At 44.2% G+C, this 22,469-nt stretch overlaps 1 protein-coding gene across 6 annotated transcripts in view; it reads left to right on the forward strand.

Annotated features, from left to right (window-relative positions):
• Positions 1-22,469, forward strand: part of AOAH (acyloxyacyl hydrolase) — a 166,966-nt gene that overhangs the window by 127,932 nt on the left and 16,565 nt on the right. For all 6 annotated transcript variants that reach the window (XR_016394296.1, XM_089917521.1, XM_089917519.1 and 3 more), the window contains 6 exons: positions 2,145-2,181; positions 2,879-2,953; positions 12,536-12,708; positions 19,123-19,181; positions 19,264-19,323; positions 20,841-20,937. Coding sequence is in view for 5 of the 6 variants with exons in the window: in XM_089917521.1 (XP_089773647.1) it covers positions 2,145-2,181; positions 2,879-2,953; positions 12,536-12,708; positions 19,123-19,181; positions 19,264-19,323; positions 20,841-20,937 (501 nt within the window). In the remaining variant the exon portion in view is untranslated. The remainder of the gene's footprint in view (positions 1-2,144; positions 2,182-2,878; positions 2,954-12,535; positions 12,709-19,122; positions 19,182-19,263; positions 19,324-20,840; positions 20,938-22,469) is intronic.

Here is a 22,469-nt window from a genome sequence, read left to right on the forward strand (position 1 = left end):
AGTGCTCAACAAATGAATGGAGAGGGTGAATGAATGCATGCATGCTGAGATGAAATGACTGCCCTTAACTTGTATGCATGTGTGCATGTTTAATACTACCCCGCCTCACTACAAAAAGGAAACAAAGACAGTATGATGATTCCTAAAAAAAAATTAACCATAGCATTACCATATGGTCCAACAGTTTCAGTTACCTAAAAAGTAGGGACTGGGCTTCCCTGGTAGCACAGTGGTTGAGAGTCCACCTGCCGACGCAGGGGACATGGGTTCGTGCCCCGATCCGGAAGGATCCCACATGACACGGAGCGGCTGGGCCCGTGAGCTATGGCCACTGAGCCTGCGCATCTGGAGCCTGTGCTCCGCAACAGGAGAGGCCACAACAGTGAGAGGCCCGCGTATCACAAAAAAAAAACAAAAAAACAAAAAAAACATTATGCTAAATGAAAGAAGCCAGACACAAAAAGGCAAATATGGTATGATTCCACCTATATGAGGCACCCAGAATAGTTACATTTATACCAACAGAAAGTAGAATGGTGCTATCAGAGGCTGTGGGAGGGGTATTCTCTAATGGATACAGGGCTTCAATTTGGGATGACAGAAAAATTCTGGAGATGGATAGTGGTGATGTTTGCACAACAATATGAATGTATTGATACTTAACGCCACTGAATCACACACTCAAAATGGGTTAAAATGGTTACGTTTATGTGTTGTATATTTTACCACTATAAGAGAGGAAATAAAGCGATATTCATTTATCATAATAACATTCCTGAATCAGCCAAGAGAACATCAGTGCTGGCCATACAGCTTGCGTCTAGCTGCATGTGGAAAAGCAGGCAGTCCCTGCATGGTCACACAGTTTTGAGGGGACACGGGCCAGCATGCTCCTCTTGGGTGTGCACTGCCCTTTTTCCCATGTGGATCTGCAGGAACACCCACTGGCCTTCCCCACAAGCTTCCAAAGCTGGAAGTTACAGGAAAATCTTCATTGCCCCTTGAATTGTACCACCCATCTGAGGATTACTCACTAATTGCTGAAGACTATCTTCCAAGGGACAAAGAAACACTAAACCTATTTGGGTTCACCCTTTCTAGACACCCAGTCTAGATAAGCACTGTCACACAAGGAACCAGAGCTCAGCCTCACAGAAAGGACTGAGTTTGAATTGCAGCTCTCCGAATGATTAGTTGTGTGGCTATGGGCAAGTCACTTTAAGTGAGCTTCAGTTTCCTCATCTATAAAATGGGAATATTATTATGCCTAACTCGTACAGTGGTGCTAAGGTCTAAATGAACTAATAATATAAGTGCTTAACAGAGTGTCTATAATAAAATGAGTATTCAATAAATATAATTTTCATATAGGAGATGCATGACAGGTGGTAACAAGGGTGGGGGAAGGATGGTTATGCATGTCACTACAGGAGCTGAAATATTTCAAGTCTACAATCTAAACCTTGCACAGGCCAGCCAGTCAGGAGGAGCCTCAGGAGTGAGCAGGAATACTGGCAGGCAATTAAATGGGGATTTCTAGGGAGATGGGCAGTTCTCAAATAATCCTTTTTATGGTACCTCTCATCCCTCAACTCATTCCTTAATCTTTGGGTCGTTTCTGTCTTTGCTGATAGATTTATACCTTTTTCTCACATCTACTAGAAAGTGTACCCATTCATGCTTAGGAAATATCTTGAAACCTGTGAATCTAAAAATTTTAGGATTATGTTAATTATAATGCCAAGCAAACAGAAGACCCATTAAGGAGAGTTGCAGGATGAAGTCATTCCCATCAGCATGATGGTTTGGATGAACTTTGAGTGTACAATGATGCTTCTTCCATGATTTCAGTCAATCAATCAAACTCACACTGGGGGCTTCCCTGGTGGCGCAGTGGTTGAGAGTCCGCCTGCCAATGCAGGGGACACGAGTTCGTGCCCCAGTCCGGGAAGATCCCACATGCCATGGAGCGGCTGGTCCCGTGAGCCATGGCTGCTGAGTCTGCGCGTCCGGAGCCTGTGCTCCGCAACGGGAGAGGCCACAGCAGTGAGAGGCCCGCATAACGCAAAAAAAAAAAAAAAAAGCTCTAATACTGATTGTGCTGAATTGAAGTTACTAACTTTAATTATTTTCTTAATTTTAAGGTGCATCTTCCCAAAGCCTGGAGAGATTTATAGAAAGGTAAGTGGGAGAGGGAGGGATACAAGAAGTTGTTTTTAAGTTAGGTTTCTATTTTGAAAAATGAATAAAAACTCTCTGTTGTTACCCAGTAACCACTTACACTGAGCATCCGTAACTTGTTAGTCACTTTCCATACACTGGGAAGTTGTCACTTCTTGGGCCAGTGACCATAGGAAGTGATTAATTTACATGTGTCCATAAAAATGCATACAAAGTGGGTAAAACTTAGGTCTGGCCAAAGTATTGCTCCTTAATCCTGCTTTATGAACAAGAAAACAATTTTGTGCTTGTATTGGACTTAAAATTCAGAAGCAAGGCCTTGGGCGTCCAGAATAGAAACCTTAATAAACCCTTGATTTTTCAAAGTTGACTACAGGTCCACAGCTGTAATAATGTCCTACACGTCTGGACACAAGTAACTCAGATAACTCACCTGTGTTTATTCATAACAACTTCTGTGAAACATGCTATAAAGATAGTAGTGTGTCCCCCTATGGGAGACTTCAATCTGCTCTTTTAGTTCTATGCATTTATGTGGTCTTTTCCTAATGGATAAGTGGGTTAAAATTTATAGAGAAGAAGAGGGAAATGGGAATGAAAGAAAAAGAGCAAAATGTTACCAAGAAGATGGTCATACAAAGATTCACACATAGGCTTCCAAGTGTTTGACATTCAGATTCCATCTATGGTTTCTCAGTTTGTCTAGGAACCAGCTGTTGGACCAACCAGCCATTGTCATATACGCCATGATTGGAAATGATGTCTGCAACGGGTGAGTTACTGAGAAAGGTTTGGAAAATTCTTTGACTCCGAGTTTCCCTGTCCTCTCAACTCGATCCACTCCATTACAGTAGCCTGCTGTGGAACTGAATTTCCCTATCTTAGCAAGTCCTAGACACATGTGAAATCAACAAAACCAAGCTGCAAAGCAGAAAGACTTTAAGAATATCTGACCCATTAATTCTTTGCTCTGATTCATAACAAAGGAGTGTGTCATGATCAACTCTGAGTTATACCGCAAGAAATACGTTAGTGCTAATCAAAAATCCAAGATTGAGAATCATGGCTTTTTAAATAAAATAAGGCAAAATCACAGCTATCTCATAAGAACAGCTTCCTCACTCATATTCTGATTCACTTACCCACGTGGTCGAGACAGCATAGACCTGGAACTTTGCAGAGAAACTGTGCATAATTCACAGCCAATCCTATTTATGCCCGTGGCCCGTCGTAAAAAAGTGGTTTTGCTAAACTGCTAATATCAGTAGTGATTTCAAAATGTTGAATGCCTTCAGTCCCCCACAACATTTTGGAAGGCTTCTCGAAGTCTGTGCATACCCCTGAGAATATGCCGCACATGTGAATGCCATCTGTCCCGTGATCATGGCCAAAAAGAAAAAAAAGAAAAAAAGGTGAGATCAGCTCTAAAACAACTCCCCAGTCGCCACCCACCCATCATTTTAGCAAAACAGAAAAGCAAAGCCAAGAGAGGTGACACGACTTGCCCAATTAATCGACTGATGGCAGAGCAGGACTCCAACCCAAGAGGTGCTAGAAGCAGGCCACCCTGTTCACTGCCCACCTTTTGCTTTCTCGTACTTCACTCACCAAGTTTCTAAGCCTGTGCTAAAATCATGGTTCCATATTATGAACGTGTGTTTGCCCTCATGGATACCTCCATGAGAGCTCCAGAACTCTTATGGTGAAGGAGGTGTAGGCCTAAACGGTGAAGTGAGTTCAGGGCAGGAGATACCACACTGCAATCCAGAGATACTGATATGTCCTGCCTTGGCAGCCCCTAGACTGGTTTACCACTGTCCGTAGAGCCCCAAGTCTGCCAAGACTACATGCTGAGGACCCAAGGTAGCTCTGTAATGACCCACCTGGAACTCTGCAGTAAATAGCAAACACCCCCAAAACCTTCCATAAGCCAAGAGCTGCACCAGTCTCTATATCAGGTCATCCCCAGAGCAGCCCTAAGAAGCAAATGTGATTGTCCCATTTTACAAATGAGGAAATTGGGATTCAGCAAGGTTAGGTAAGGAACTTGCTTCTGCTGTTATTGAGCAGCAAAGCTGAGAGCCCATCCGGGTTCTCTGACTAAATTCTGTACTCTTTCTGCAGTCCACACTTGCCTTATTTGCTTTCTTTAAACGTACGTATTGACCACCTATGAAATGCCAAGCTGTGTGCCTAGCTCTGGGATATGATGGCAAAGAGGCCACCGTCCCTAATTTCAAGGAGCTTATGGATGGAGAAGCAATGAGCTTCAACCCCCAATCCCATCACAAAACAGAACAAACCTATGGTCAGATCAGCCAGTGCCCCTCCAACCTCTGGATCCTGTCCCGCTGGAGGGGACAGAGAACAAGCTGGTTATACTGCATAAAAAGCACCTGCAGAAAGAGTCTTTTAGTCCAAGAGCCCAAAATCCCTGAAACTGCACTTTTTCAGCAGAAGCTGTACACGCAGAGACCCCTCCAGCCCAGTCCTGCGCTTCCTTTACCAAGGAGCCAAAGGGCAGGCAGACATCAGCCAGAGACCCATGCCAGCCTCTCTCCCCGCCGGGGATCTGGGCAGAGAAGCAGCAAGCATTTGGGTGAAAGAATGGAGTTGGCAGTGTGGGATGTCCCCGCAGTGCCCACTTTGCAACGTCCTGTGGAGGGGTTAGAAAAATAAAGACAGATGGCAAGTATACCTCCCCATCTGCCAGAATGTCGAGGTGGAGGAGATTACCCCAAATGAGCAAAGTGATTTCATAAAAGCCCAAGCCAGCAACGAATTGCATAAGTCCATCCTGAAAAAACTTTTAGGATATTTGCTGGACTTTTCTCTTCTCTTTTTTTTTTTTACAACGATGCTAGCTTTTACTAAAATAATGCAGCTATGTGCTTCTTTCTCAATTCTCTAAACAAACGTAGATAATAAATACTTGTTAAATGAATGAAGGTCATGATTGCAAGATAGCTTTTAGCGTCAGGAATTCAAGAAGAAAGGTGAAATAGACAAACTTAGCTTTCTTGTTGTACCTCTACTCAATTTGGCCTAAGCTAACCCAACTTCTTTGGACGTTTCCTATCATTGCCTTCAAAAGCTATAGAGTGTGAGTGATACAGAAGGAGAAAAATTCCTGGAAATAGGGCAAGTATGAGTGAGCTACAGCAGCGGAGGCTTGGGTAGCAAGGGCAGCAATGATAAATGGGAATGGCCTCAAGTCATAAAGGGTGATGACAAACCTTCCCCAATATCCGATTACAACATCCCTGAAAAAAACATTGTAATTACTGGAAATGTATAAAAAAAATAGAAGCATCTAACACTAGCCACAGAAATGGACATGGTTCCATTTTTTATAGTGGACCTAGACATTATAAATTGAACATTTTTCACCTAATGGAGAGAGCCAGAGCCGCCCTACAGAGGTTGTCTGTGTCGCCGGCTCCCAAGTGTTTTTCTGCAATGCCGATGTTTCAGTTGTCACCTGGGGCAGCTAGTCAGCACTGCATTAAGAGGAAGCAGTCAAGATGCTGGTAGATCACAGACTCCAAGGAGCCTGAACTGCCAGGAAACAATCCATTCTATCCAGTCAAGGGTAGAAAACCAGCAGAGAAGGGAATGGATAGAACTCTGCTGCTCAGAGGAGCCTTCTCTCCCAGCCTCCTCAGTGAAGGTGTGGGTAGCCAAGGGAATAATGAGCTTCTCTACCAGCCAGCATGTTCCAGGCCATATCCTCTTTTAGGGGACCCAGGATCTCTATGCATCGGGTAATGTGGGCCCATTGAGACCCCACCCCATTCCCAGTCTATGTCAAGATGCCTCCTCATGGAGGTTGGGTGGGAGGTCAATAATGTGATTACAACTGGGGGGCCTGAAGCCAAGGGCTACCTCTATTACCTGGATGCTTCAAAAATACGAAAGCGAGCTGTGAGTGAAATCTGAGCACTCAGCCACAGCAGGTCTCTGGGCTTTCACTCTGGTTCTGGGCAACGTTTTCTGCAGAGGCTGTTTGCCTTCTTCCTTGAGAGGGGGGCACCCCTGCCATCAGCCATCAGTGAAATCTGGCTGGAACACCCGCCAGGGTAATGAAATCATCGCGTCTGGCCCTGCACCCAAGTCATGAGGCTTACCTTGCGTGATCAGGCACAATTCATTAGGACAGGGGCAGACTCTGAGCCACCCGAAACACGAGGCTCTTTATCTGTTCCAAGCCCACCACGTGTTCCTGACGTGTGAGAGCGTGGTGCTGGGCACCATCTTCTCTCCCATTATTTTCCTGGAATGAGCGTACGTCTCTCAACCTGGCTTTCATAGTTCTCCCCTGTAAGCCCTGCACCCTCAACCCCTCACCTCTCCAGGACTGACCAGCGTGAGCTCACCGCTGTGTGAGGAAGGGAGCAGGGCACTGCCGCGGCAGGCAAACGTGGGATGGCAAAGTGAACCTGACGTGGGCTCCAGAGCACCTGCGTGAAGAGGTTTAGACACTTTGAGCTCAGCCCATTCAGCCTTTGACAGCAGGGCAGGCCTAGGAGGTGTTTCCCAAACCACTGGGACTCTTTGGTCCCAAAATACTAGTGCTAAGTCCCCTCAAAAATCACCGGAGGAGAAAGAGTACACAGGTCAAAGGGTGCTGAGAATTTTTCAGGGACAGGGTCAGAGGGACCATCTATGGCATCCAGAGGAGGTGACCCAGCACCTGTCACTCAGACCCTTTTGCCCTTGCCTGAACTAAGAATTGGTTAGTTTTGCTATACACACTACAGGGTTTACCTGGCGATGCGTGTATGTAAATTATCTAAATTATCTAGCTGTACGTGACGGAGCAAAGATGACTGGAGAAGGTTCCAGCAGAAACACCAAGGCTTCCTTTTTTTTTTTTGACTTTTTATTTTTTATTGGAGTATAGCCGATTAACAATGTTGTGATAGTTTCAGGGGCACAGCAAAGCGACTCAGCCACACATATACATGTATCCTTTCTCCCCCAGACTCCCCTCCCATCCAGGCTGCTGTATAACATTGAGCAGAGTTCCCTGTGCTATAGGTGGGTCCAGCAGGACCTGTACAGTAGGTCCTTGTTGGTTATCCTTTTTAAATATAGCAGTGCGTACATGTCAACCCCATATTCCCTAACTATCCCTTCCCTCCACCCGGGAACCATAAGTTCTTTCTTTAAGCCTGTGTGTCAGTTTCTGTTTTGTAAATATGCTCATTTGTATCATTTCTTTTTAGATTCCACATATAAGCGATATCATACGATATTTCTCTTTCTCTGTCTGACTTACTTTACTCAGTATGACAATCTCTGGGTCCATCCATGTTGCTACAAATGGTATTATTTCATTCTTTTTGATGGCTGAGTAATATTCCATTGTATATATGTACCACATCTTCTTTATCCATTCCTCTGTCGATGGACATTTATGTTGCTTCCATGTCTTGGCTATTGTAAATGGTGCTGCAATGAACATCAGGGTGCATGTATCCTATCAGACCATGCTTTTCTCTGGATATATACCAAGGCTTACATTCTGATTTCGCTTAGCAATTAGCCATTTTGGTGATGCTTGCTTAATTTGTGAGGTGCCCTTTCACAAATGCAAATTAGCTGAGATTCTTTGTTTATCATCAGGGTTGTGTCTCTAACTAAAAAATAATCATTAAATAGGGAGTATGGGAGAGTTTACTCCATCTTAACTCATCTTGCCTTTAGGTGGTTGGAGAGTCTTAGCTCAGCATCATTGCTTTGTGCCAAAGTGTTGTTGTATCAGCAGAAGAAAAAAAAAAAAAAACCCTGAGATGCCAAGGCAAAAGTTAATAGCCGTGCATTCTAGCTTTACCAATGACAGAAGACAGGATATAGACACCCAACTTGCTTTGTTTCACCCCTGCTGTCACACTCCAAACACACAGTGAAGACAAAACCTACTTACTCTGAACCTCGTTCTCCTGGTCTGAACAAACGCACAAGGCAGCCTGAATCCCCTTCACAAACTGGGGTCCTTCTAGGGCTTCTGTGCATCTGCAAGTCAAGCCAAAGCCTTAACCAACCTTTGGCCCCTAGTAGGTAGGCAACCTATTCTCAAATCCTTCTGAGTGCTTTTTATGCAGGCTGGAGAGCTTCTTATTCATAACGTCGTATAATTTTCCCCAAAGTAATGAAAAACATGAATATAGCATTTTATTCTACATGCTGGGGTTTTGTACAAGGGGACAGTTCTTTCTCTTTCCTCCGATCTCTCTTTCTCTCTCTCAGAAAGTCCAAGGAACTCATGACCCAGTGCAGAAGCACATACACCAACCACACCGAACGCCCCGAACGTCAGATTTGCTCCACCTTTTCCTCTGTGCAGCGACATATTGCCCCTCACAACCTGGCCCGTGTGACCTTCACACCCATGGTCAGCCTGTCACCCTCTGGACAGCAACAACGTGAAAAGTCATTTTATTTCACTAAGTGACATAGGTGGAGGGGAAATGACATAAAATTACAATGTTTTCTGCCCCTCCCATTAATATTTAGCTTTCTTCCTCATTTTAGAAAGAATAAAAATGATATGAGAACCCCTTTCATTTTGACTGTTTCTCTGATTACAAAATAACATGTGTTGTGAGAAGTTCAAATAATACAGGTCTAGGAAGTGAAAGTTTCTCCAGAATCACTCCCTACCGCCCCACCACCACTGCTTAGAGCTAACCAATAGAGATGTTTCCTGTATTTGCAGCCAGATTTTTTCTATGTAAGTTCTAATTTACAGACTGATTAATATTCATTGAAATAAAATAATATTATGCTCACTGCTCTGTAATTTGTTCTCTTCGCTCAACAATACTTTTTAGCAGTCTTTTCCATGCTAAGACATACAGATTATTCTTTAAAAAAAATTTTGTTTTATTGAGGTGAAATTCACATAATGTAAAATTAAGCATTTTAAAGTGAACGATTCAGTAGCATTGAGTACATTCAAAATGTTGTGCAACCATCACCTATATCTAGTAACTTCATTCTTTTTAATGGCTGTATAGAGGTTTACTGCATGGATCTACTATAATTTATATAGCCAGGCTTTTTAGCTTTTCCCAATTTTATTCTATTCCAAGAAATGTTGTCATACTTGTATGTACATTTTTGCACATTTGTGGAAATGTTATGATAGGACAACTTCCCAAAAGAGAAATGTCAAGGTCAAAAGTTAAACCAACGTCAAGTTTTGATACATTCTGAAAAATTCCTTCCAAAATGACAACACCAATTTCCATATAAGAACAGCTCCCTTAAAAGTGACAATAGTGGATACCCCTAGGGGCTTCTTTCTGTCTCCTCTTCCCATGTCTCTTGTTTCTCGGGTCCAGCTTGTGAGTAATGAACTTGCTTTTTCTGGTTTGGAAGCTGTATCAAACTCCCTAGGGCTGCAGTGACAAAATATCACAAACTGGGTGAGTTCAAAAAACAAAAATATACTCTTTCACAGTGTTGGAGGCTAGAAGTCCAAAATCAAGGTGTCAGCAGGGCCATGCTCCCTCTGAAGTGTCTCGGGGAAATCCTTCCTGTCTTTTCATCCTTCTAGTGGCTCCCTGCAATCCTCAGCATTCCTTGCTTGTGGCACCATAACTTCAATTTCCACTTCCAGCTTCACATGGCCTTCTTCCCTATGTGTGTGGGTCTCTGCTCTTCTTAAAAGGACACTAGTCATTGTATTTAAGGCCCAACCTACTCCAGTATGACCTCATCTTAACTGATTACATCTGCAGAGACCCTGTTTCCAAATAAGATCACATTCTGAGGGAGGCTATTCAATCCACTCCAGGATCATTAGGTAAATCTGGAATTTTAAGGACTTAAAATAGAAAATAACTTATAGCATGATTCCATTTAGGTTAACAACAGGCAGTTTAAAGCCTAAAGAGAATTCTATTTTCAACTCCCAGGTTAATGCAGGTTAGTATCTTAATTCAAATTTGATATGTTCCTGAAGGCTTGTACAAAAGTCAACGGTGCAAAAAATGAACAATAATAGACTTACATATTAAAGCCAAAAAATATCCTAGAATCCCTATTTATACCTTGCCTTTTTTTCCCTGTATTTACGTTTATTGATTCAATCCTTTAATCATTTATTCAACACATAGTTACTACGTGCAATGTTCTGCTCCAAGCACTAGAAATACAGCAATGAGCAAAACAAAATCCCTGCCTACATGGAGTGTAGTTTACCTACTACAACTACTAGTATAGTTCACAGTACTGAGCATTTGGCCAGGTAGCAGTTTCAAAAATAAAGAAAATGGGTAACATGAGGTGTGGTCATTTACAAACACTGGCATTAACAGTTCATCCTGTCCTGGGAGAAGCAAAAGAAATGAGACATAGGGAAGAGCAGACAGTAGAGGGTCTCAGTGCTAAGCCGCAGAGTTTGAATTTCATTCTGTAGTAGATAAGAGTCATCAAAGTGTGTTTTAATGGCAGGGAAGGAGGAAAGGTTGTATTAAACAGTTCAATAGAAAGTATGTTAGTATTATGTTAAGCTTGTCAGTCACTTAGGTTCTGGGCTTCAGTGTGATAGTCTTTATCATTGCACTCTGAAATGCTATTATGTAAATTAATTAACCACTCCTTAGTTTTCTTTATTCCCTTAAATCTTTTTTTGTTTGTTTGGTTTGGTTTGGTTTGGTTTTTTTTTTTGCGGTACACGGGCCTCTCACTGTTGTGGCCCCTCCCGTTGCTGAGCACAGGCTCCGGACGCGCAGGCTCAGTGGCCATGGCTCACGGGCCCAGCCGCTCCGCGGCATGTGGGATCTTCCCGGACCGGGGACGCACCCGTGTCCCCTGCATCGACAGGCGGACTCTCAACCACTGCGCCACCAGGGAAGCCATGTTTTTTTGTTTCTTGAGTTTTATTTTATTTATTTATTTTTTATACAGCAGGTTCTTATTAGTTATCTATTTTATACATATTAGTGTATATATGTCAACCCCAATCTCCCAATTCATCCCACCACCACCGTCATCACCTCCGCTTTCCCCCCTTGGTGTCCATACATTTGTTCTCTACATCTGTGTCTCTATTTCTGCCTTGCAAACTGGTTCATCTATCCCATTTTTCTAGATTCCACATATATGTGTTAATATACGATATTTGTTTTTCTCTTTCTGGCTTACTTCACTCTGTATGACAGTCTCTAGGTGTATACCTTGCCTTTTAAAGATAACAAGAAAGAAAGGAGGAAGGAAGGAAGAGGGAAGGAAGAAAGGAAGGAAGGGGAAAGGAAAGGAGGAAGGAAGAAAGGAAGGAAGGATGGAAGGAAGGAAGGAAGGAAGGAAAGAAGGAAGGGAGGGAGATTTAAATGGAACTTTCAATGATGTGTTTCTAGTATTTTGTACAATCCTCACTTTTGTTCTTTTCCAAACCAAATGAAAATAAGACAAGCCGCTTAAATTCAGTAAATGTCTAATTGAAGCTAAAGATTTGCTACTTTCGCTTATGATTTACATCTTTGTCTTAAATTCTTTGATTTTAGGACCGTGCTCTTATAACTACTTTCAGCACTTCCTTTTTCTGTTTTCACTAATTTTGTGGAACAAGAAGATAAAAATATAATTTAAAATTTCATATATCCTCTATAGAGCACACGCACTTCTATATAGAGAAAGGCAGTGATGCAAATTGGAATTATCTGTTGACAGATATTGTTGCAGGGGTATAGCCTGGAATAGCAGTCTATCAGGAAATTCATGAAAGTTCAAATTCATTGTAGGATGGAAAGATGTAATGTGGACACATAATGTCACTTCATTTCTCAGTGAAATTTCATCTCCCTTACTGTTATATATGTGAAAAGTTTTAAAGACCAAGTTGCAGAGCTCAAAGTGTCAAACAAATAATAAGCAATACCAGACCCCTTTGATTCTATTAACTGTGTGTCACAGTCAGGATAGGTGAAATTATGCTGCAGGAACAAACAGCCCCTAAAATCTTAGTAGCATAAAGCAATAAATATTTATTCACTCGCACTACATTGTCCATCAGGGATCACCATGGAGCTGTGTTCCAGGACTCAGATTGGTGAAGAAGCTGCTTTCTAGAACATTGCTCAGACTCATGGCAAAGAGAAGCAGCATCCTGGAGGCTCTCATACAACCAAACATGACACATGTCACTTCTGCTCACAACTCATAGGCCAGACCTGGCCCACCCAACCACAAGGGAGTCCAGAAACCAGAAATATTTTTCAAATAACACCAATAACTACTCTGTGTGTGTGTGTGTGTGTGTGTGTGTGTTTGGGGGGTGGGTCTTATATTTGCATGCATTTATCCTATAATATACTAAGATATTTTCTGTTTCTTTTGTGAACAGGAAGATTGATCCCGTCCCAGGCATGACCACTCCTGAAAAATTGTACTCAAAGGTCATGGAGACTCTGCAGTATCTAGATTCTCACCTGCCAAATGGCAGCCATGTTATTTTATACGGCTTACCAGATGGAACCTTTCTCTGGGATAATTTGCACAGCAGATATCATCCTCTCGGTATCAGTTTGAAGATGTTTTTACTCTTTAACAATGTCAATGTATTCGTAGTTCAAATATATGTAGTTCAAACCATATAGGAATACACCTAAAATGCCACCAGAACGAAGAAGGGAAGAGCACCCAGGTACAGGATCTAAAAAGTCAGTATCCAAAGGTGGCCAGAACCAGATCCAAAGTCAGAAAGGGCAGATGTATTTGGCAAAGAATTAGGACAAACTGAAAGGTAAGAGTTTAAAACTCCTTCACTGAAGGTGAAATCTAGAAGGAGCCAGTGAAGCCCAAACAAGAGATAGGAAGGAGACAAAGGGAAGGATTTCTCCAAACCTCAGTGGTGAGTGCCCCCTAGTGTCCAGGATTCTAATGCCGTCTGTGCACCCTGGTGGCCAGTTAGAGTTCTGTAGAACAGGGTCCTCCAGAGGGCTTGCTCCCTGCTTCTACACTCTCTTGGAGTCCTTGGCTCTGAAATGCTTTAAAGTTCCAAGAAATTTCTAATAGAATCTCTAGCATGCCAGATGCTTCACAAACATTGTGAAAGTAGTAGTAATTCACCTTGGGAAGGGCTGCCATGCTGATCCTTAAAACAATTCTGTGAGATAAATGTTTCTATTAATTCCATTTGATAGATGAAAAACCTAAGGCTCAGAGAAGTTGTGTAGCTTGCCAAATGTTGCACAGCTTATTGTATATGCAAGCTGGGTGTAGCAGGGCTCTCTTTCTGTGTTTCAGGGAAGAATGTCCTTCCAAAAATACTTATTATATGCCAGGCCCTGTTCTAGGCACTGTGTAACCATCAGTGAACATAATAGTCAAAAATCTCTGCCAACATAGGCTTATGTTACAGTGGGAGAAAGACTCCAAAGGATGATAAGTGTTACTACAGAAAATTAAGCAGGGAGGGAGGATGGGCAGTGCTGGCCTCAGGCCTCTCTGACAGGCATCTACAAGCAGGGGCCTGGGGACCATCCCCTCAGCCCCATATCGACAGCACCTGTGTCAGTCTCTCATGGAAAGGGGCTGCCCTTTCCCTGGTATTGCCATAGCCACCTCCTTAGACCAACCCAAGCGACAGTGCCCAGGTGCTACAGTGTCCTGGAGGTCCAAGCAGTTCCTTATGAGTCAGGTGAGCAGTTCAGAGGGGGAAGACCTGAAACTCCTTCCTTTGCGCCCTCCTTAGTGGGTAGAGGTGGAGAGCTTTCCCTTGCATACATAACATCCTTGTGTCTTTTCAATCCCCTCTTGTCCTCCTCCTGTAGTTCCTGTTTAAGCCAACCTCCCTACCAGCTCCCGCAGGAAGTTCTACACCGCCCCACATAAGAGCAGGGACCCTTTAACCAGCTCTCAAAGGGCTCTGACCCCTTCACTGCGGTCCCTTCACTGGGCAACAATGGAATATGTCCACATTCCAGGCTTCCCACCAATGCGACTGAAGTCATTTTCCTCTTCAATTATGAAATGTGCCACAAATGTTATTATTCCAAGGAAACACTGTCCAGCCTCTCATGAGGAAAGCATGTTCCTCCTATTCACACGGCTTTGACCACGCCCTTTAGAAATGATAACATGATCACACAGTGAACTTGACTCCATTCTGGGCTGCTTTGGACATGTGAAGGACAACCACTTGGGCTGATCATGTCTCTTTGAGCCATTTGGGGATGAAAAGTTCAGTTCCCCCAACAGATGTTCTCAGACTCCTAGATTTCTCCCATGCTAAGAAATGCTTGGGGAAGGGGAGTTGGGAGTAGGGGAGATGTGCTCCCAATTTACTCTGTCACACCAATAGGGACTTGACTTTGGGTTTTCTGACTTTAAATCCCATTCCCTTCCCATGAACTGCGGTTAGACTGCCTCCATAAATTTTCTCAGATATGCCAGGCCATTCCCTTGACTCAACCATAGTATGTAAAAATGACTCCATGTAATTTGGAAGAGAGCAAGGGAAGGAAAAGGGTGATTGATCAGGGGACTCATCAATCACTTGGTGGATTCTCTTGGCCAGTGGTTCTCATCCAGGGGCAACCCACCCACCCATTATCATATCACCCCTGGAGATGGAGTGCTACTAGCATCCAAGGGGTAGAATCCAGGAATGTTCCTAAACATCCTACAATGCACAGGACAGCCCCCTACAACTGAGAATGTCGATAGCACCAAGGTTGAGAAACCCTGCTCTAGGCTTTGCATTATCCTCAGATGGCCTCCCTCCAGCCACTGATCTAGACTAGCACTTCACAGCACAAGAGCAAAAGGTGGAACAAGTGTGTTCTATATAAACAACTCTAGTTTGGAGGTAGGGGGAACCCAGCTAGGGAGAGAGTTATAACCACCTAAAATTTGTTGAATGTTTTTCAGTTATTATTCACATCCTAAATTATCCCTGCTGCCTGGTTGCCATGAGAAATAAATCATAAATTCCTCAACGAAGCATCAGGGTCCTTCCTAAACAGACTGGGGAAGTAGGTGGGATTTACCCAGCGTCCTCATTCGTCCTCTGGCAGGCTCCTAACTCACATAAGGTGAGAAGCTTGAACAGGGGGCTGCTGCCCTCTCATTGCCTCCGTTCTGCCCTGCTCCACATCCAATCTTTGAATCTTCGTTCCCACAGACAGGAACCGGCAGTGAAGCAGGTTAATGCTAGCTCAGCCTCAAGGCTTGGTTGCTTTGCCCAGGTTAAGGTGGATCTCATTTTAATCAATAGCCACACACCTGAGTCTGGTTCCTGGGGCACCGTGCTAAGGGTGGGGCAAGCAAATAAAAGGGGGTTTCCACTTATTCTGCCTCTGAGCCAAGAAACATGATGATGATAACCCGTAGACTTGACTTTGGCCACCCCTTAAGGATTAAGAAAGAGGCCAGGGAGCAAAAGGGTCAGGGGAGAAGCCCTGAGTCAGTGATGATGTTCCCTGCTGCCTCAGTAAACAGGTGGGAATTCAGCCTGACTATTCAGGAAAGAGAAGGTCAAATGCCACAGCATCAGACCTGCAGGCAGTGGAGGCCCACAACAAGAATGGGTGTCTTGCTGACTCCTGCTGGGGAGGAAGGGGCTAACATCATTCCTCTTAGCCTTGTCTGTGAGTCACGACCCAGTCACTGCTTGACCGCCAAGGGCTGTGACAGCCCCACAGGCTCTACCAGCAGTTAAAATTCCTGGTGAGAATGTTTTGTCTTTTTGAGGAATTACCAGAAAGTAAGTCTCACACATTAGGATTATACATTCATAGATCTTTCAAGTAAGTTTATGTTTGATCAGGGATGAGTCCTCTCAGGCACAGTCTATAAGGAAGGCAATCTTTCCATTAATATGTCTGAGATAACTATTATGTGCTTTGAGGGTAAAAATGATGCTAAGATGAAGTCCTTGTCCTCTAAGGAAAGGAAAAATAGTATATAGATCCTGACAGTGAAACTACCGAGGGCCAACGACACTTCTCTAAGCCATATGCATTCAGGGAGCTATCCAAAGGGTTAGACTATGATCAAGAAATCTGGGAGTGCTGGCTACAAATAAGACTGCGAGTCAGCCTTCTTTGAAGGGCCTCTGCCACAAAATAGGTGCAAAAACTCCGTTTTGTCCCAATTACTCTTAAACTTGAAACCTAATGTATTTTAAAATACCTTGTAGTATACCTTCAATTTTATTACTGGCTTCCTCCCTGTCTAAATTAATGTGGTTTTACCAAGGTTTAATACACTCAGATGGTATTTCATGAAGGTGTGGCTGATCTTTGTTAGCACTAAGCTCTTACGGTAGCTAAAATTTCAACTGTGGTCCCAGTGTTAAATAAATGCCAAAGGCTCTGCCCTAAAGAACATACACATGACTGAGACTCGAGCTGCTACTATGGGAGCTGGGGTAGATCCCTTTGATCTTCAGAGGGAGCATATGGTATCAACTGGGCCAACCCACAGGCTCCCACCCCTTACACACACACACACTGCTGGTTCCTGGCCACTGTGGGACAGCCCTCTGCCCCTGTCCTGGGCATTCATGACCACCTTTCTTCACCAGACTCACTTTCTAACCAGGGAGTCACAGACACCACCTCTTTGCACATAGGTACAACATGTAGGTAGGATGAGTCTTTATACCAGGGCTTCTCGATATGGAAGAATACCGTTAAAGTAACAAGGATAAAAAGTCATACATAAAGAGAAAGAGCGAATAACTAACTGACAGTTCCAATCAGCGGAGAAAAGCATAAGAACCGTTTTCCCTCCTCGTCATAAACCCATCACAGGCACTCCCAGCCAACCTTCCACATGACCAGCCCCAGGGACACCCTGACCTTTAATAGGCAGAAATACCAGAGAGAAGGGAAACCAACCCATTATGCCTTTCCCAGTTTTCTTCTAACTACAGCTAATGCGTGCTTATCCTGTCCACAGACCCACCTACTCACCTAAGAATTTCCCCTCCATCAACCTGGTCCAATTAGAGCCAGTGCCAGAAGAGCAAGGACATGAAGGGGAGGGGCCAGGGATTGGTCCAGAAGGAGGATGTGCCTTGTGGTCTCATCCTAGCGTGTTCTGGGACCTCAGCAGTAAGACAGTAGGAAGAGGGGAGTAAGCTGGGACGCAACGAGGCTATGGCTCAGCTTAGCCCCCAAAGAGGAGCCAGCAGATGAGCTTCCAGTATCCAGGGGCAGGATAAACTCCAGTCCCCCTGGATATCAGAGCAGTCCAGTCTTGCAGGTGGGGAGGGAGAGGGTGCAGGAGTGTTATTTACGGTCAGGCATGAGGTGCCACCTCCAGCAGGTTGAAGACACTTCATCCACTGGGCAGGGAAAAGAGAGAGGCCACCAGGTGAGAGTCAGGGCAAAGCAGGGTGTCAGGGCCCCAGCCAAGCTCCCTAAGGCTTATTACAAGGCCCTCCCGTCCCAACAAAGAAACAAGATGGCAGAGGGAAGGCTGCCGCTCAGCAGGGGGCGAGGGCCAAGTCCTCTGGGCAAGTGGAGGATTGAGGGTGGGGAACGCAGGTTGAAGGTGTCAGTCACTGCAGCTGGGCTGGACTGAGACCGGCAGGGACACACACAGAAAGGAGGTAAATTACAAAAGCACACACCAAAAAAAAAAAAAAATAGAGGGAAAGCAACCTCTGTGATGGAAAGCAGGATCTTGGAGAAAGATGGATCATGGAGCTCAGAGCTCCATGTGGAGCCCATAAAATGAAAGTGAAGACAGAAGCCAGTGGCTTGGGATTCATCTAAAATGTGAAAATGCAGACACCTTTGGAGCACAGAGAAGACCCAGCATGTCACTGTGACTTTAATGGCGATAATAAGCCTGCAGTTTTCCAGTCCTGGGATTCACTCACCCACACAGAGAGATAATATATTTTTCCTCTATGACAAGAAAATTGAATCTATCTTTCAGTCTAACTGATCTGAGGTATAAGTGAAAAATAAGACTGTGTTCTATCACCTTCAATCTTTCTCTTCGCTCCGAGATAGGCCCTATTATTTTCCTTTATTTTTTCAAGCGTGAGGGAAGTGTTAATGGATAGGACATCGGTCATTCACCCCTGAGATTTGGGAGAACCTGGATTTTGTGTCTCAGCCACAGCATGAAACTTGAATTGCCTGGGTTTGGGGGTGGGGCGCACAGTGCGGTAGAAGGGGCAGTGGTGGGAGGTGAGAAGAGAGAATAAATAACGCCCCCAGATTCTGGGTCCACAGCTGATATTTGGAAAGGCTCTGCATGAACTCACATTTGGCGTTTACCCCTTCATGCGTGTGTACCAAAGATATAGAGCCTATCTACTAATGACGGCTCAAATAAGATAACCGCTGGGCCGTGAAGGGATAGAACGAACGTGCCAGCCTCCCCAGTCCGATAGCCACACAAGCACTTGTGGAAAACTTCAGTTCACCAAACTGCAGGACAGTGCGTGGTCAGACCTTCAGACCCTCCAGAGTCCCGCCAGGTCCTCAGCATGGGATGATCGGGCCAGACCTGAGTGTTTCATAAACACAAAAGGAGGAGGATTTGGTCAACTCCCACCTTCCATGCTCCCTGGACCCCACAGGGACCTGGCGTTTCATACCATTGCCAGGAGAAAGCCACTGCTCTGCCAGTCCTTTGTTAGTGGTGTCCTGGTCCATACGGTGCGCTGAATCCCTCTACCCGGGGTCCAGATAAGGTCAGGCCCCTCACACCCTGCCCGAGCCCGTGCGAAGAGCTCGAGAGAGCAGTAAACTCCTTGGGGCCGCTCCCCAACCCCAGGTCTGAATTTCTAGGGGGCTCAGAAAGAAGGAAAGCACAGGCATCTTCAAGAGCAATGCTAAATGCATAGCCAGGGCAGGTCCCTGGAGGCGCCAGCCTTCTGCAAGAGAGGCAGGCTCACCCACCAGGGTCCCTAGGCGGCTGCTATATCTGAGTGAATGCAACATGCCAGACCTCTCTGTTTTCCAGGCCAGCTGAACAAGGACGTGACCTACGCGCATCTCTACTCCTTCCTGAGCTGTCTCCAGGTGAGCTCACAGTGACTTGTTCCAAAGCTATGTTCCCACAACCAGCACTGTTCTTCTGTAATCAGTGTTTTCCTGCTCTCAGGTCAGCCCCTGCCACGGCTGGATGTCTTCCAATAAAACGCTCCGGACTCTCACTTCAGAGGTAGGGCTGTCGCAGGCCCTTTGATACTGTCTTTGATCATTCTCTCCCTGTGTTTGCTGCAGGGTTTTCACTGGGGATGGGATTTTGGCAGGGTGATGGCCTCCAAACTGGTGAATAAAAGAAACAAACTCCCGGATGCTTGAGGAGTCAGGAGAATGCGGGGTGCCCTGTCTCCCTCCTTCTGCCTCGCTGAGTCTGTAGTTCTTGCTGGGTTTCTCGATCACTGTCTCTATGTGTGCCTGTCTCTCTTGTATACACACATGTGTGTACACGCACAAACACACACATGCCTTTGAAAGCTGGTCCTAGGCATATTTGTAGAGTCAGAGAAGTGATGAAAGTTAGGTGTACGCAGGGCTGGAATTCTCCCAAGGTAGGGGAGGACCAGCTGCCCCAGAGCCTTCCTTTCTTTGAGAAAGTTTTCCACATTTCTTTCACAGATGGTAAATAATTTCTTTGTAAGGAATTTAGTAAACATTTTTTACAAGGGAAATATATTTCAATTTTTAAAAAACCTTAGAAAATGTAAAAAATACAAAAAAAATAACAAAAATCACTCAAAATCCCACCACCCAAAATTAATATGTATGTATGTCTTTCCAATATTATTTTCATAGATAGTTATTTTGGGGGTTTTGCCTACATAGTATCAGAACACACATATTGTTCTGTGCCTTCTGATGTTCATAATCATTCCTCCACATCATAATTTTTTTTTTTTTTTTTTTTGCGGTACGCGGGCCTCTCGCTGCTGTGGCCTCTCCCGTTGCGGAGCGCAGGCTCCGGACGCGCAGGCTCAGCGGCCTTGGCTCACGGGCCCAGCCGCTCCGCGGCATGTGGGATCTTCCCTGACCGGGGCACAAACCCGTGTCCCCTGCATCGGCAGGTGGACTCTCAACCACTGTGCCACCAGGGAAGCCCTCCACATCATAATTTTGTAATCATTTTAGAAAATAGAGCATATGAATGTACCATGATTTATTTCATCCCTTGGTGTTGGACATATGGATTGTTTCTAATTTTCCACTATGATAAATAGCGTTGTGATGAACCTTTGTATATATGAAGATGTATGTCTTTGGGTACCATGTCTATTTCCTTAAGACAAATTCCTAGGAAATTATTGGGTCAAAGAGTACGTCATGTTTAACGATTTGATCCCTATCACCAAATTGCTCTCTAGAAAGGTTAAACAAATTGACATTCTCAATCACATATCCCATGGCGATACTCTTTATTATCATGATTGTTCATCTTTTCTTTGCCAAACCCATGGGGAGAAAGTGGTATCTTAATACTTTAATTTGCACTGATTTTGTTCCTAATGAATTTTAACAGTTTTGTATGCTCATTTTCCATTTGTGCATGAATGGAATTTAATATGCAGAGCTGCTCTCTGCTGGTGACTTGCAGTCGGGGTGGGGTGGGGACTATTGATTTCTTTGTTCTGCGTGAATTGTCTCCCTAAAGCCCAAGTCTAGGTTTCATGAAATTCTCCCTGTTTCCTTTGTATTCAGAGAGCAGAACAACTCTCCATTACGCTGAAAAAAATTGCAACCAGCCAGAAATTTACAAACTTCAATCTTTTCTACATGGATTTTGACTTCCAAGAAAGTAAGTTTTGCTTGGTTTAGGTATTGACACAAAACAGAAGCAGCAGCTACCATTTAGAGCCTACCTGGGCAAGGCGTTTGTTTACAAGCCAACAGGTAGTATATTGGGCAGGGTCGCTTCTCCCCACTCTGACGCATTAATAGCTCTGAGTATTGAAAAAAGATAAAGCGTGAGACTCTTTCTGGAAGAGTCACCTCATTACTTCACCATTATTTTAGAATCCCTGAAGCCATAGAGCCAGTGACCAGCTGGAAACAGCTTTGGGCTGGGAGCCAACAGGTCAGTGGAATCATCTAACTTATTCTTGACATTTAGCAATGCCCCGCTGACAGCTGGGCTAAAGAAGAGTGTGACAGGAATGAGGGGTAAGGCAGTGCCTCTCCTTGGGGCCACTGGATTACCTAAGGACTCAAAACAAGGCAGATTCCCAGACCTCACACATGATGAAACTAATGAGTCTCAAAGGGAGGACTTCAGATGTCTATGGCAAAGTGGACAAACCATATCCCAGCTTTCTGGAAAGAACATTACTGCTGCTTTTCTAGCATTCTATCCAAACATTGGGGTCACTGATGAGTGGCCACAAGAAAACAGGCATGATTACTAGATTTATCCTTTACATCTTGACTCTGAAAAATTATTATCTATTGACTTTAATCCTTCCAGTCCCCTTTTCATTGCTAAGCAACTGTTATGCAAGAGAAAAGTCTCTGTTGATCGTCTGCCAGCTGAGATGATGCTAATGAAAAGCTTTGCAGTGTATGCAAAGAGTGGACGATTTCTCATACGGAGTTTATCATCTCTATCTCCCCACCACCAACTCCCCCAGCCCAAGCATCTGGGATGAGACAGATGGCCGTCATGAATTATCAAATATTACATTAGCTGACACGTTTTGCATTGTAGACTCTAGTACTTCAATTCTGAACATCTTTTCAACAAGACTGATCTCCGTTAACTAGATTTCCTGCCTCGGTGATATATATTTCTCTCATGGGGAGAGACATTTTGATAAATAACCTGCCATTAAAATGCAGAGTTAAAGCCTCATTAATGAATTCCTGGTGTAAACAAATGCACCACCAAGTGATCTTTGATCATCACCCACCCTGAATATAGATAAAGTTTTTAAAAATATAATATTGCCTAGTATTCACTAGAGACTTTTTCATTTTCCACAGTAATCTCTAGCTCTGTCATTTATTATCTTTGGGACTGTTGGCGATTCCCTGAACATTTCTAAACCCTCCTTTCCAGACCTGGAAATGGAGACACTATATCTACATAAGAAGTCTTTGTGATGATTATGTAAAATAATGTGTAATCCTCCCAAATGCCATGCCTGGTACATAGCCAGCACCCAGGAAAGAGCACCGTTCCCTCACACCCTTGCCACTAAATACATAGCTCAAAATGAGCAACATCTATACACCTGGGGACTGGTTATAAATGCAGAGCCCCAGGCCCCACTCCTAATTAGGACATACCTAATCAGAGTCTGCATCTGTACATAACCCACAGATGATCTATTA

This window comes from Delphinapterus leucas, chromosome 9 (genome assembly GCF_059928025.1).
Source record: "Delphinapterus leucas isolate spDelLeu-1000000601 "Yukka" chromosome 9, BTC_Dleu_Yukka2, whole genome shotgun sequence".
NCBI lineage: Eukaryota > Metazoa > Chordata > Mammalia > Artiodactyla > Monodontidae > Delphinapterus > Delphinapterus leucas.